At 38.6% G+C, this 13576-nt stretch overlaps 2 protein-coding genes across 3 annotated transcripts; one reads left to right on the top strand and one right to left on the bottom strand.

The window, feature by feature from the left end:
- Window positions 1–536: 536 nt before the first annotated feature.
- LOC131436851 (vacuolar protein-sorting-associated protein 36) lies at window positions 537–2042 on the top strand. 2 transcript variants are annotated; one of them, XM_058605793.1, is made up of 4 exons: window positions 538–677; window positions 742–853; window positions 908–1591; window positions 1650–2042. In XM_058605793.1, exons 2-4 carry the CDS (start codon window positions 758–760, stop codon window positions 2019–2021), a joined length of 1152 nt encoding a protein of 383 aa, XP_058461776.1. In that variant the 5' UTR covers window positions 538–677; window positions 742–757; the 3' UTR covers window positions 2022–2042. The 2 variants fall into 2 exon arrangements, with proteins under 2 accessions (XP_058461775.1, XP_058461776.1); XM_058605792.1 differs by having other exon boundaries at window positions 537–853.
- LOC131436850 (F-box/WD repeat-containing protein 4) lies at window positions 2015–3492 on the bottom strand. The gene is made up of 2 exons (XM_058605791.1): window positions 2503–3492; window positions 2015–2453 (listed from the first exon to the last, which is right to left on the bottom strand). The coding sequence occupies exons 1-2, from the start codon at window positions 3333–3335 to the stop codon at window positions 2015–2017; spliced, it is 1272 nt and encodes a 423-aa protein (XP_058461774.1). The 5' UTR covers window positions 3336–3492.
- Between the last annotated feature and the right edge of the window lie 10084 nt (window positions 3493–13576).

Here is a 13576-nt window from a genome sequence, read left to right on the forward strand (position 1 = left end):
TTTGCACTCAAAATAAATAAATTCTTTTCCGTTAATGTTTATATAAAAGGATTCCCTAATTAAAATCATTTTTCCGCATTGGAGTCAAAATTGAACGATTTCGATATCCTTATGTAGGATCTCTCACTTAGCATAATTGAAACCACAAAATTACTATTGAACACACCTATGATTGATGATTCATGATTTCAAAAGCCGGATCTAGAAAAGGTAATGAAAAACGGCGTGCTCTTGGACTCTTAAATTCGATAAGAATATTCCGATAAAGAAAACGCACTGAACTGCTAGAAGTATTTTTTTCACTCAAATGTTTGGAAAATCAACGCTTTCTCTAATGTATGAATAAATGCGAGATAACTCATGGCCTTAGTAAACTTTACTCAAATCCATACTCAAGTTTTGACATATTGTTCCAGTTTATGAATTTGAGTAAACGCAACTCAAACCATGAGTTATGTTCAAAGAGCGTGTAGGGTTAGGACCGTTAGGACCATTTCTCGGCTGATTTTTCATTAGGGCGTATAAGCAAGTGACAGTTTCTCTTTCATCACTCTCTCTTTCGATTGTTGTGATGTGATTAAAAAGATTTTCTTTGATTTGACTACACTGTTCGAAAGTCGAAAGTTTCGGGTATCATTTTATGCTAAGAGTTGAGTGATAAACGTGGAAACCGCTTGGTATTTAATAGAAGAGAAAGTAAACAAAGAGAAATGTTCATTGTATGAACGGTATTTTCAATAGGTCCGGAGAAACAGTTATGAACCGATTTGAATATTGCCAGGCACGACTTAGCGAGGGTGAATCTTTCGTTGCCAAAGACCGCAATATTAAATTGTACAATGGTGATGAGAAAGTAAGTCTATTTCCTCTGTTATCCCTACTTAGATAACAGTGTTTTCGCTCATAGACCAACTTCGAAGACGGAGAGCTCGTTCTTACCTCGCACCGAATACTGTGGGGTCGTATTGGAGAAATTGCCCGTGGTGGTAACGTAATATCGCTTCGTCTTAGGTATGTGCAGTCTCTAGACGAAGAGGAGGCCAGTTCAATGTTGTTTGGAAGAAAAAAGAGAATTATCGTCCGATTGGCGATGCTATTGCCCGACAAAACACCCGGTCCGATGGACAATAGTTGTGCTACATTTGTTAAAATTTCCGGCAAAAATGGAATGGATCAGGCATTTGTGCAGGCGCTACACGAAACTGTTGCCGCTAAAATTTGGGAGATTAGTGGAGAAAAAGTACCTGAAGCGGGACCATCGAAACGAGTACTACGAACTGGTATTATGGGAATTGAACGAAAAATGTTTGAAAAGCAAAAACAAACCGATGACAACATAAACATGGCTTTTAAGGATTTGGGAAAGTTGATGGAAAGGGCCAAGGAAATGGTGGAGATTTCTAAGATCGTAAGTGCAAAAATTAGAGAGCGACATGGTGATCTTTCCGAGGATGAAACTATTCGGTTCAAATCGTACTTGATGAGTCTGGGTATAGATGATCCTGTTACGAGAGATGGAACACGAAGCAACTCGGAATATTTTATGAAATTATCGCAACAGTTATGTGAAATTCTGTTAGACCCAATAATGGTGCGTGTCGTTTTTGTTTAGACAATGATTATATAATTTTCAATATTTATTTCTACAGGAAGCAGGTGGAATGATGTCTCTAGCAGACGTGTACTGTAGAGTCAATCGTGCTCGTGGTTTAGAATTACTTTCACCTGAGGATTTGTTGGAAGCCTGCAAATTACTCATAGGCCCGATCAAACTAAGGAAATTTCCAAGTGGTGCTATGGTACTACAGTTAGAGAATCATGACGATGAATTGGTTTCAAAGGAAACAACTGAACTAGTAGAAAAACATACTTCAATAAGTGCTGAAGAGTTGGCTCGAGTCGTAGGTATTTCTTTATTATTAGCAAACGAACGATTACTAGCAGCCGAGGTACTTGGTCAACTTTGTCGCGATGAGTCGATAGAAGGTTTGCGGTTTTATCCTAATTTATTTCTTCAATAAAGACAATTAACTAGATCGTAAGTATAATCTTTCTTTTCTTTGTTATTTGCATCAAAATTAAGCACCCGCAAGTCATGATCTGTTACAAGAAATAATTGACTACAATCCGCCGCAATACTATATACCGGCGAATAATGTGAATGCTTTTTAGAGGAAAAGTACATCTGAATGCAGCGTTTCGGTATTCGAAGATCGTATAAATTTACCCGGAAGTTATACTTCATTCCGCAGAGAACCGAATAGGCTCCGTCATAATCAAAACAATATACCGACGCATCATAGGGGTCTGTCCAAACTGATTCATCCTGTGCAGTTCTGGTATCTATTACTCGAAAAGTAGTGTCAAAATTTCCTGTCAATATAGTATTTGAATCTTTCCACATGACTTGGTATACGGCGCGAGTTGGAGAGTTTAATGTTGATGTTAAACTCCTGGAAAAAGTGTATTATGAACAAAACAAAAAAAGCGTGCGGTTCTTACCTTTCCACATCGATTAGTTTCAATGCTTTCTTCTCACGGTCACTATATTTCCCTGCAGCAAGTTGATTGGCACCGCTCGGACTTAATTTGATAGTTTGGTATCCTTCGTTCAGTTGTTGTTTTTTTTCTAACATGACATCATTTATATCATTGAATCCAGTCCAGAAAGAGGTAGATTTTGACTTCGTCGTGCATACGAACAATTTGGCATCAAAATCCACTGATGTGATTGGTTCTTCTGTAAGCTGCTGTTTTCTGTAAAATCCGCTATCGCAATTATAAACAAAGCAAGAGCCATCGGTTCGACCAGCGAAAAAAAGGTCACCGTTTTTTTCCATCCAATTGATATCATAATCCCTGGATTTTCCCAATATCCAGCTAGCTTTACCGTTCAATACTCTTTCATTATTGACTAAACGTTCATGGGCTCGCAATTGGCCCCTATGCGTCATGTACAACCAACGTCGTTCAAGCAAAATCTGTGAGAAGTAAAGCATTTGATGGTAAAAGAACTGCTTCTCATTGTACCGTCCATATCGCCAGTTTTCAAATAGCCTTATACGCTTCCGATAACTAAAATCGGAGTGAAGATCCCGACCAGGAACATGACTAAATCTATACCTTTGATGCCCCGTGCGCAATAGATATGCACTTCGTTTGGAATACACATGAATGTTAATAACTCGGTAAAAGCGTTTGCAAACACATATTAGCCGACCCAGATCCTCTAGGGAAAGATATTGAAAAACACAAATCAACGAATCCTCGTCCAATTCGCAGATATTAACATTATGTTTATATCTATTAAATGGCGGAGATAGTTGTGCGGACATCGCATCTTCGGAGTGAAATCTATATAGCTTTACACGTTGTAGTGACAACTTAAAGCTTTAAAAAATACAACACATCACAATCTACCGCTGAAAATAATTTCTATTTTTTCGGATTTAATGAAAACAAAAACAAACAAAAATGCAGAAGACGAAACTACACTGAAAGAATTCATCGACCACAGAATGAATGGTTTTTGCTTCATCCGATCCCCATAACGATTTTCAGATGGTTTTAATTAGAGTGACTACAATCAGAGTGACGACCAGAGATGCAATTTATACAGATTTATCTGTATTATACAGACTTTTACATACGCATACAGAATACAGATTTGATACAGATTTCCTAAATTTAATACGAATCTCCCATAAAGCAAAATAAAAACTTTTTCGTATGAGCAATCTATTAGTATTTGACTGCAGTGACGAGAAGCAAAGTCTTGGTCTTATTTAATCTACCATTCTACAGCCATAATGTATTGGAACAACATCTTTTATCATCATTTTATTGTTGAAATTTAATTTTATTAGTGAATACAGATAAATACAGATTTTTTATAGAGAGTAATACAGATTTCCTATGAAAATATTTGGCATCTCTGGTGACGACAGCTGTTCGTTTGGAATGACAGCTACCAGCAGAGATGCCATTTATACAGATTTGTCTGTATTATACAGATTTTTACATAAGCGGCCCTTACACGAGACAATATTATTGTCAATACAAGGAGTATTGACAATACTTTTGATCGTGTAATGGAAACTTCATTGGATTGACGAAAATATTGTCAAAAAATCAAAACTGCTCATCAATCCGACAATACTTTCTCTCCAGAGAGGAAACTGTCAAATATGTGCAATGAACTCATCTCTCAATATTTCAATGTTCATTTGCAATATTTGAAGCTCCAAACGCTTGATTTTCTCGAAAAATGCGGACTCAAGTTACCAAGTCAATTGGATTGACGGTATTGACAATACTTTGGATTGACAATATTATCACAGACTAACAGACATGACAGTATGAGTAATTTCTTATAAAAATAATTTTTCGTGATGCACTAGTTCCACCTATATTGTACTGCGCGAACTATTTACTATCTGTACACCCCTTGTGTTATGAAAAAGTTTTTTTTACTAGTTGGTTTCCCCTCGTTTGTCAACACCGATCAGCTGCTTGCAGGGATGCCTGATTTCCTGATTTGCTGCTTGCAGGGATGCCTGAAATCGTCAATAAATTATTGGATTATGTTGATAATATATTTAACTTTTTCGCGATGTTGGAAGGTAACCATTTATTTGACTCAACGTTGTTCATCTAGACTATTTTTTATTGTGTTGGTAGTTTTCACCCGAAATTAAGTGGCGGCAGACCAGAAGCAAGTAAATATTGTAACAAAGCGGGTTCAATTTTGTATTGCGTTGGAGAATGAGAAGTAGGCAAAATTATGTATATAGTTTTGGCAATATGTATTAAATCTGTATCCTGCATGAAATTCGCATGGACGTATACAAATCAAAACATTACCGGTTATTTTGTATGAATGGCAACTCTGTTGGTAAATGAAAAAAATAAACACAGTCTAGATGACAGACAGGATGTTTTTGATAGGGTAACGTGGCGTCATCATGACACATGTGAGTACTGTCCCAAATAAAGGAATATTCAAAATGACCGTTAAAATGATTGAAGAATCTAATTTGAGTGTCCTGTCTGTTAGTCTGTGATATTATTGTGACGTGTAAGGGCGGCTATACGCATACAGATTTAATATAGAGTACAGATTTTATACAGATTTTCTAAATTTTATACAGATTTATACAGATGTCACAAAAAGTAAGAAAGAACAAATTTAACTTTTCTGTCTGAGCTATCTTTTAGTATTTGATTCCAGTGACGATATAAAAGTCTATCAATCAACGGACAAATCACAAATTAATATGAAAATCTGTGAAATCCATTTATATTATAATTTGAAACCAATTTGAACTGATATTCAATTTTTTTCAATGACTGAGTGAAAACATATATTGGAGAAGCCAAATGAATGAAAAACTAACAGAAAAGATGATTTTTTGGAAATAGATACGCTCAGAGACAGTGCTTTATTTAAGGAAGTAATGGCATCATGAAACTTTACTGTCAAACTGAGAGTTGTATGAACCGACTTGACGTTGCATATTGGGCGTTGAAATTACATGTCAAATTATAAAGTCATCAATTTCAAACTAGATAAATATATGGAAAAAAAACTGTGGATAAAAAAACTATCAAACTTCGTCGTTGAATTGACTGATTGAATCTATCCTACAACCACAATCTTTTGAAATAACATCTTTTATCATCATTTTGTTGTAAGAATTTCATTTTATTAGTGAATACAGATTTTTTATACAAAGAATACGGATTTTCTACACGCTCGTTCAATGTTACTCTAAAGTGAGTACAATTTCACTCACTTTCGTTAAAAGTGGAACTACTCTATAGAGAGTAAAGCTTGTTTACTCACTTTTGAGTGAATATGGTATTTGTCAAATTCTGAGTAACATTTACTCAGTGCTACAAATAGGAAAATTAGCACGAGTGAGTAAATATTACTCATTATCATTCGATTTGAATAAGGGATTCGAAAAAGGAATTTTTACTTTAAACAAATACTGACTTACTTTTATCCAACGAATGAAGGAAGCCGCTTCCTGTTCATCGGTCATTGGAAAGGATCCGTCTGCCTTCCTACGTTGCCCACGTACTGGCATTTTGTACAGCATTCGTACAAATGCTCTGATGTATTCTTATATAGAAAAAATAAATATAATACTTGCTATATGACTGAACACTTTCTTACCGTCTTCAACCTGCGCAGTTTGCTTTGAGGTGTACAGTAAGCATTTCGATAATGTGCTGTTATAACATGGTTCCGCCACAGACTAACAGACATGACAGTATGAGTAAATTCTTATAAAAAATAATTTTTCGTTATGCACTAGCTCCACCTATATTGTACTGCGCGAACTATTTACTATCTGTACACCCCTTGTGTTATGTAAAAGTTTTTTTACTAGTTGGTTTCCCCTCGTTTGTCAACACCGATCAGCTGCTTGCAGGGATGCCTGATTTCATCAAAATATTTGAAAATGAATCGTCACAATAAATATTGATAAAATATTTAACTTTTTCGCGATGTTGGAAGATAACCATTTATTTGACTCAACGTTGTTCATCTAGACTATTTTTTATTGTGTTGGTAGTTTTCACCAGAAATTAAGTGGCGGCAGACCAGAAGCAAGTAAATATTGTAACAAAACGGGTTCGATTTTGTCTTGCGTTGGAGGATGAGAAATAGGCACAATTATGTATATAGTTTTGGCAATATGTATTAAATCTGTATCCTGCATGAAATTCGCATGGACGTATACAAATCAATACATTACAGGTAATTCTGTATGAATGGCAACTCTGTTGGTAAATGAAAAAAATAAACACAGTCTATATGACAGACAGGATGTTTTTGATAGGGTAACGTGGCGCCATCATGACACATGTGAGTACTGTCCCAAATAAAGGAATATTCGAAATTACCGTTAAAATGATTGAAGAATCTAATTTGAGTGTCCTGTCTGTTAGTCTGTGGTTCCGCCTCCGACAAAGGGAAAAGTTCAGTGAACGTAAATTTTCACACAACGTTTTCAAAGCACTGTGAGTCAATTTAAAAATTAAGTAGAAGTTACTCAGTCTTCTAAATCAGTATTACTCACTTTTTGACATTTGAATTAAATAAGCAAAAGTGAGTACAAATGACTCACTTGAGAGTAACATTGAATGAGCGTGTATGAAAATATCTGGCATCTCTGGCTACCCAGTAAATTCGAACATCGGACGCATCGTGCACGAAAGCTTTTGATTACGTTTCGAGCTTACATAGTGTATCGGTAGAACAAAAGAGTGAAGATATACCAAAGCAGAGAGCGGATATCCAATACTCAGGTGATGAGATATATCGGGGTTGGATTTCCAACCTCAAACATAGGGCCAGAGTTTTTCTGGCCCTAAGAGGCGAATGACCTAAAGGTTAAAGCCTCCATGATCGAGACAAAAGAATGTTTAACACTCTTGCACACCCTATCGGGGAGACGTCGGCTCGAAAATGCCTTGTTTGATATTCCTTCGCTCTGTTTCTCTAGCGATACATAATGTAAACATAAAGCTTTTTTAGGTCGACGCGATTGATGCAAATGGTGCAGAATTGTCCGATGACGGGCCGATCGAAGCGCTACAATCGGCCCTATATCGTGCTCAATCGGTCCGATAATCGGCCCGATGATCGGACCGATGCGGGTCGACAACATCCACCGGGTACCAGTTCCAATCGAGCAAACGACCTACACTCTCATTGAACATAACTCAAAATTGAGTGACACATCACTCAAACTCATTAAAAATGCACGTACTTTAAACTTGAGTTACCACCTATCTACTCATTTTTGAGTTATGGGACGAAATTCTCGGTTAATTTTTCAAAAGGGCGTATAAGCAAGTGACAGTTTCTCTTTGTTTACTTTCTCTTCTATTAATTACAAAGCGGTTTCCACGTTTATCACTCAACTCTTTGCATGAAATGATACCCGAAACTTTCGACTTTCAAACAGAATAGTGATATCAAAGAAAATCTTTTTAATCACATTACAATAATCGAAAGAGAGAGTGATAAAAGAGAAACTGTCACTTGCTTATACGCTCTAATGAAAAATCAACCGAGAGCTGTCAAAATTTGAGTAATTTTTACTCAAAATAAGAAAAAAATATTTTGTTCAAAATTTGTGTAAATTCAACTCAAAATTTTAATTTCTTTACTCTCAAAATGAAGAAACTTTAATTCGTTATTTTCATATACAAAGTTATTCTTTTTTCTTTTGAATGCGCAAAATAGTGATTCAAAACCGTTTCTTTTTGAACGGATTGGAATCAAAATCAAATTATTTTGATATCCTTATGTTGGGTTTTTCACTAAGCATAACTGAAACCACAAAACATCGATGATTGACGTTGATTCAAGTTTTCAAAACCGGATCTAGAAACGGCAAAGGAAAACGACGTATTCTTGCATTCTTTATTTCGATAAGAATATTCCAAGAATGAAAACGCTCTGAACTGCAAGTATTTTTTTCACTCAATTGTTTAAAAAGCGACGACACGACCAGACACTCAGAAGAAAAATCAGCATTAAAACTGTTCGCTAACGATTCACCGCCAGTTACCACAAATCTAGCGACCCCTTGTAAATGATAAAAATAATCTTCTCGAGCAACACTGTTTAAGTTGCTATGTACTGGTTACCAAGGATCCCCAAAACAAATAAACATGTTTTGAAAGCGGTGGAATATTAGTGTTAAACTTTGTCCAAATTTAGCAGAAATGCATTTTCGGAATTTAATCGAAACTATGGATAAACCAACGAACGAGGACAATGATCTACTTCCAGCGATTCATCCGTACACTTCCACTGCTAGCTTTTCTGGGCAGTAGGATTCGGTGTAATATGCCGGTGTCAAAATTGTTTTGTGTCGGTTGATTGCGCAGCAGTGGAAACAGTATTTCTCCTTGTTGGCCACTATTCGAGGATTACTAGTGGAATTCCACAAAGAAATCATTTTACCGTACGTTATGCAGGTACCGCAGAGCACAAGCCTCGCTCAGCTCGTTGTCGGTCATTTCCATGTCTTCTTTCTCACACAACGGTTTCAAGTCAAGACCTGAATTTTGAACTTGGCTTTATAAAAGACATAACTCATACTCCTAAATTTTTACATTCCGCTCGAGTCAGGTAAATCCATTAAAATGTTCCGTAATATAATAACCGATCTGAAATTTATTTTGTTTACATTCATCTTGCCTTCGATATGCAGTAACCAAGGTTATGGTGACTGTTATTCAAAATCAATAAATAAATCAACTTGTGCTGCCAGTTTAAAAAAATTCACTAACGTTTCCGATTTGACATTTCCAGTTACTGAGGGGTAGTTAAATTTACGATACAGTTTTGATAGACGAGTGGCAGGTCGTGTCGTCGATCAAAGCGTCGAATGACATATCAGAAATTGTCAATATAAGCAGGAAATGTTCTGCACTGAATAATACAGTTTAATTTAAAAGCACTGTAGTTCACTATCATCCAGAAATTTTCTCTAGAAGTTCGAGACAAAACATTATATCGTTTTCGAAATCATTTATTTTGTTTGTTTGTTTCTGATTTGAAACTTCACAGTGAGTTGACATAACACCAATACGTTAACAGACAAATATAGAACAGATTTCAAATCTTCGCGTTGAGATCATCAGGGCATGTTCAGGAGTGTTCTAGTTCTAGATGCATAATTTATGTCAGTTTTAAAATTTAAATCTAGAAATTATAACAAAATAATCTGGCAGCCCCAGCAGCGTTTTATCTGTGTTTCAAATATAGAAAAAATAAAACGGCAGTGTATACCAGTTTTAAATTTGACAGTAGAACTGGTCGAATTAATAAAACTAAAACGGATTGCTGGGGATTCGTTTGTTTCAGTTTTATTTACATTATAGACCACCCATATGAATCTTGCAGCTGCTGAATTTGCTCTCAAGCTTGAGTTTTATTTTTGACAGTTTTAAATTATACACGCTTAGAAAAAGTTACTCAGAGTTTGAGTACTAGTTACTCATTTTCAAATGATACATGGAAACGTCAAAAATTGAGTAGTTATCATCAATTATATTGAGTAACTCCTACTCTAAAGTTGAGTTTAACGCAAGAACTCATTTTTTTGTTACTATTCGCAAGATCAGTCTAAAAGTTGTAATAACCATTTGTAGCAACAGGTTGTATTTTTTGTTAGTGAGATCGCGTTTTTTGAGGGTGAGTCGCTCAACACAAACGGTGTTGTGTCTGCAAAAACCGGAATGATAAACTCCGTGCTGTGCTTTAGACTGAAGACGAATATGCTCAAATGTCATTTATGAGGAATAAGTGTCTGATTGGTGCCTGAGCATAACTGACATGTATGTTAATTTGCGTTTGACACACTACTCCAAGCGACCACCACTTGATATAGTATTGAGTTCAATTACTTAATATTTTAATACAATACACACAGAAAAGGAGCATTTTTTTTTTTGCAAATTTGGTATATGTGAAATAAAATTTCACACAAAATTTGAGTGATAGTTACTCTATTTTCGGCACATGTACAAATAAAGTATTACTTAGTAAATGAGTAGATTTTACCCAAACATCGTTTCCAGTGGAAGAACTCAAATTTGAGTAACTTCGGAGTTACTCTAAATTAGAGTTGTTCCACTTTTTCTGTAGATGAGTGAGATCTTACTCATTTTTGAGTAACTATTTTTAAGTGTGTACGACAACCTGTCATTTTAGAACAGATATATATCCATCAGAGCGTTGCGAATAGCCTAAAGCTAATGGAATGTTTTGAATTGTTGCCAACTTTACGGATGAGAAGTCGTCACTCTGGCCCGCATAGCGTTTTGGCTACCAAAATTGATTCAGTGACGGTTGTCAAATCCAAAGACAAAACAAAGTCGCCTGTATCTAAGTTAACCGAGCGTTTTCATCTTCTCACCTTCGCTGAAAATGTCAATTTAAATGTGGAAAATTCCTTGTGGATACGGTTATATCGATGACACGACCAGACACTCCGAAGCAAAATCGGAATAGAATGTGTTCGTGAGCGATTTACCGCCAGTAATCGAATATTGAAAATCCCCTAGGTAATAATAAAAATATATTTTACAAGCATCACTGCTGTGGTTGCTACGAAATAGTCGCCATGCACGGCATAATAACAAACAGGTAAATCAGCTAACATGGTTGGTAAACGACTGTACAATGCGCCCAGTGTGGTTCTTAGCCTCTTGTCCAGAAACTCCTATTTATACCTCCCCGCGGTGCCGGCTGGGGTACGAGCAACCATAGGAAAGATCGAGTAACCAACCCCGGTGGGACCTTGGTCGTATGCTGACAGGGAAGGGGGTCCTCTTTAGAGGATGTCGGATGGGTTGGCGTAGGCCTAATAAACCACCCATAAAACATTTATTAGGAATAATACAGGAGAGAATACGACTTGGAACAATCGGCATAGACCCACGCGACGAAATAAGGACTACGATTGGAAACTTGGAACATGGAACTGCAAGTCGCTAGGTTTCGCAGGCTGCGACAGGATAATATACGACGAACTAAATCCTCGCAGCTTCTACGTCGTAGCGCTGCAGGAGCTTTGTTGGATGGGACAGAAGGTGTGGAAAAGCGGACATCGAGCGGCTACCTTCTACCAAAGCTGTGGCACAACGAACGAGCTGGGAACTGGCTTTATAGTGCTGGCCAAGATGCGTCAGCGAGTGATTGGGTGGCAGCCGATCAACGCTAGGATGTGTAAGTTGAGAATTAAAGGCCGTTTTTTCAATTTCAGCATCATCAACGTGCACTGCCAACATAAAGGGAAACCCGATGACGAGAAAGAAGCGTTCTACGTGCAGCTGGAACAAGCCTATGACGGCTGCCCACGCAGAGAAGTAAAAATTGTCATCGGTGACATGAATGCCCAGGTAGGAAGGGAGGCAATGTACCGACCGGTAATCGGGCCGAACAGCCTGCATGCCGCATCGAATAACAACGGCCAACGGTGTGTCAACTTTGCGGCCTCCCGAGGAATGGAAGTCAGAAGCACCTTCTTTCCCCGCAAGGATATCCACAAAGCTACCTGGAGATCACCTGACCAACAGACCGAAAACCAAATCGACCACGTTTTGATCGACGGAAAATTTTTCTCGGACATCAACAATGTTCGCACCTACCGCAGTGCGAATATAGATTCGGACCACTACTTGGTTGCTGTATGCATGCGCTCAAAACTTTCGACGGTGGCTACCCAACGTCGAAACCAAACGTCACGGATTAACATCGCGCGGCTCCGGGATGCTGGAGTAGCCCAAGATTACGTGCAGCAGTTGGCAGTGGCACTACCAACGGAAGAGCAGCTTGGTGCAGCTACTCTTGAAGATGGCTGGAGAGACATCCGTTCTGCCATAGGTAGCACTGCATCAGCAACGCTAGGTACGGCGGCACCGAACGTAAGGAACGACTGGTACGACGACGAATGTGAACAGTTAGTGACCGAGATGAATGCAGCTTGGGCGAATAAGCTGCAACACCGGACGAGAGCAAACGAGGAGCGATACAGACAGGCGCGGAACAGACTAAACTCGGTATCCCGTAGAAAAAAGCACCAACAGGAAGACCGAGATCGCGAAGCGATGGAACAGCTGTTCCGTGCTAAGGACACAAGGAAGTTCTACGAGAAGGTGAATCGTTCGCGCAGAGGCCATGTGCCACAGGCCGATATGTGCAAGGACACCAACGGGGATCTTCTCACGAACGACTGTGAGGTGATCGAGAGGTGGCGGCAGTATTTCGACGAGCACCTCAATAGAGATGTGGCGGAATACGAAAAGGGCGGCGCGGTAACGAACTTGGGAAGGCGTGCGGAGGACGATAGACTGCCGGTCCCAGACCTCCAAGAAGTTGGGGAGGTGGTAAGCCGGTTGAAAAATAATAAGGCCGCTGGCGTTGACCAACTACCAAGCGAGCTACTAAAACACGGTGGTAATGCACTAGCGAAAGCACTGCACTGGGTCGTTACCAAGATCTGGGAGGACAAGATTTTACCGGAGGAATGGATGGAAGTAATCGTGTGTCCCATCTACAAAAAGGGCGATAAGCTGGATTGCTGCAATTACCGCGCGATAACTCTGCTGAACGCCGCCTACAAGGTACTCTCCCAAATCTTATGCCGTCGACTTTCACCAATTGCAAACGAATTCGTGGGACAATATCAGGCAGGATTTATGGGCGAACGCGCTACCACGGACCAAGTATTCGCCATCCGCAAGGTGTTGCAAAAGTGCCGCGAATACAATGTGCCCATACATCACTTATTCATCGATTTCAAATCAGCCTACGACACAATCGATCGAGAACAGCTATGGAAATTCATGCACGACAACGGATTCCCGGAAAAACTGATACGATTGGTCAAGGCTACGATGGATCGAGTGATGTGCGTTGTTCGAGTATCGGGGATAAACTCGAATCCTTTCGAAACTCGCAGAGGGCTACGGCAAGGTGATGGCCTTTCGTGTCTGCTATTCAGCATTGCTTTGGAGGGTGTGATAAGAAGAGCGATGATAG

Source organism: Malaya genurostris, chromosome 3 (genome assembly GCF_030247185.1).
Source record: "Malaya genurostris strain Urasoe2022 chromosome 3, Malgen_1.1, whole genome shotgun sequence".
In the NCBI taxonomy this organism is placed as follows: Eukaryota; Metazoa; Arthropoda; class Insecta; order Diptera; family Culicidae; genus Malaya; species Malaya genurostris.

What these genes read in the sequence shown, in the direction of transcription:
- LOC131436850 (XM_058605791.1), bottom strand. Translation starts at nt 3,335, where the DNA reads ATGTCCGCACAACTATCTCCGCCATTTAATAGATATAAACATAATGTT. An exon ending in AAACTAATCGATGTGGAAAG is followed by an intron (nt 2,454 to 2,502) that starts GTAAGAACCGCA and finishes CACTTTTTCCAG; the next exon opens with GAGTTTAACATCAACATTAA.
- LOC131436851 (XM_058605792.1), top strand. Translation starts at nt 722, where the DNA reads ATGAACGGTATTTTCAATAGGTCCGGAGAAACAGTTATGAACCGATTT. An exon ending in TGTACAATGGTGATGAGAAA is followed by an intron (nt 854 to 907) that starts GTAAGTCTATTT and finishes TTTCGCTCATAG; the next exon opens with ACCAACTTCGAAGACGGAGA. An exon ending in TTCTGTTAGACCCAATAATG is followed by an intron (nt 1,592 to 1,649) that starts GTGCGTGTCGTT and finishes TTATTTCTACAG; the next exon opens with GAAGCAGGTGGAATGATGTC.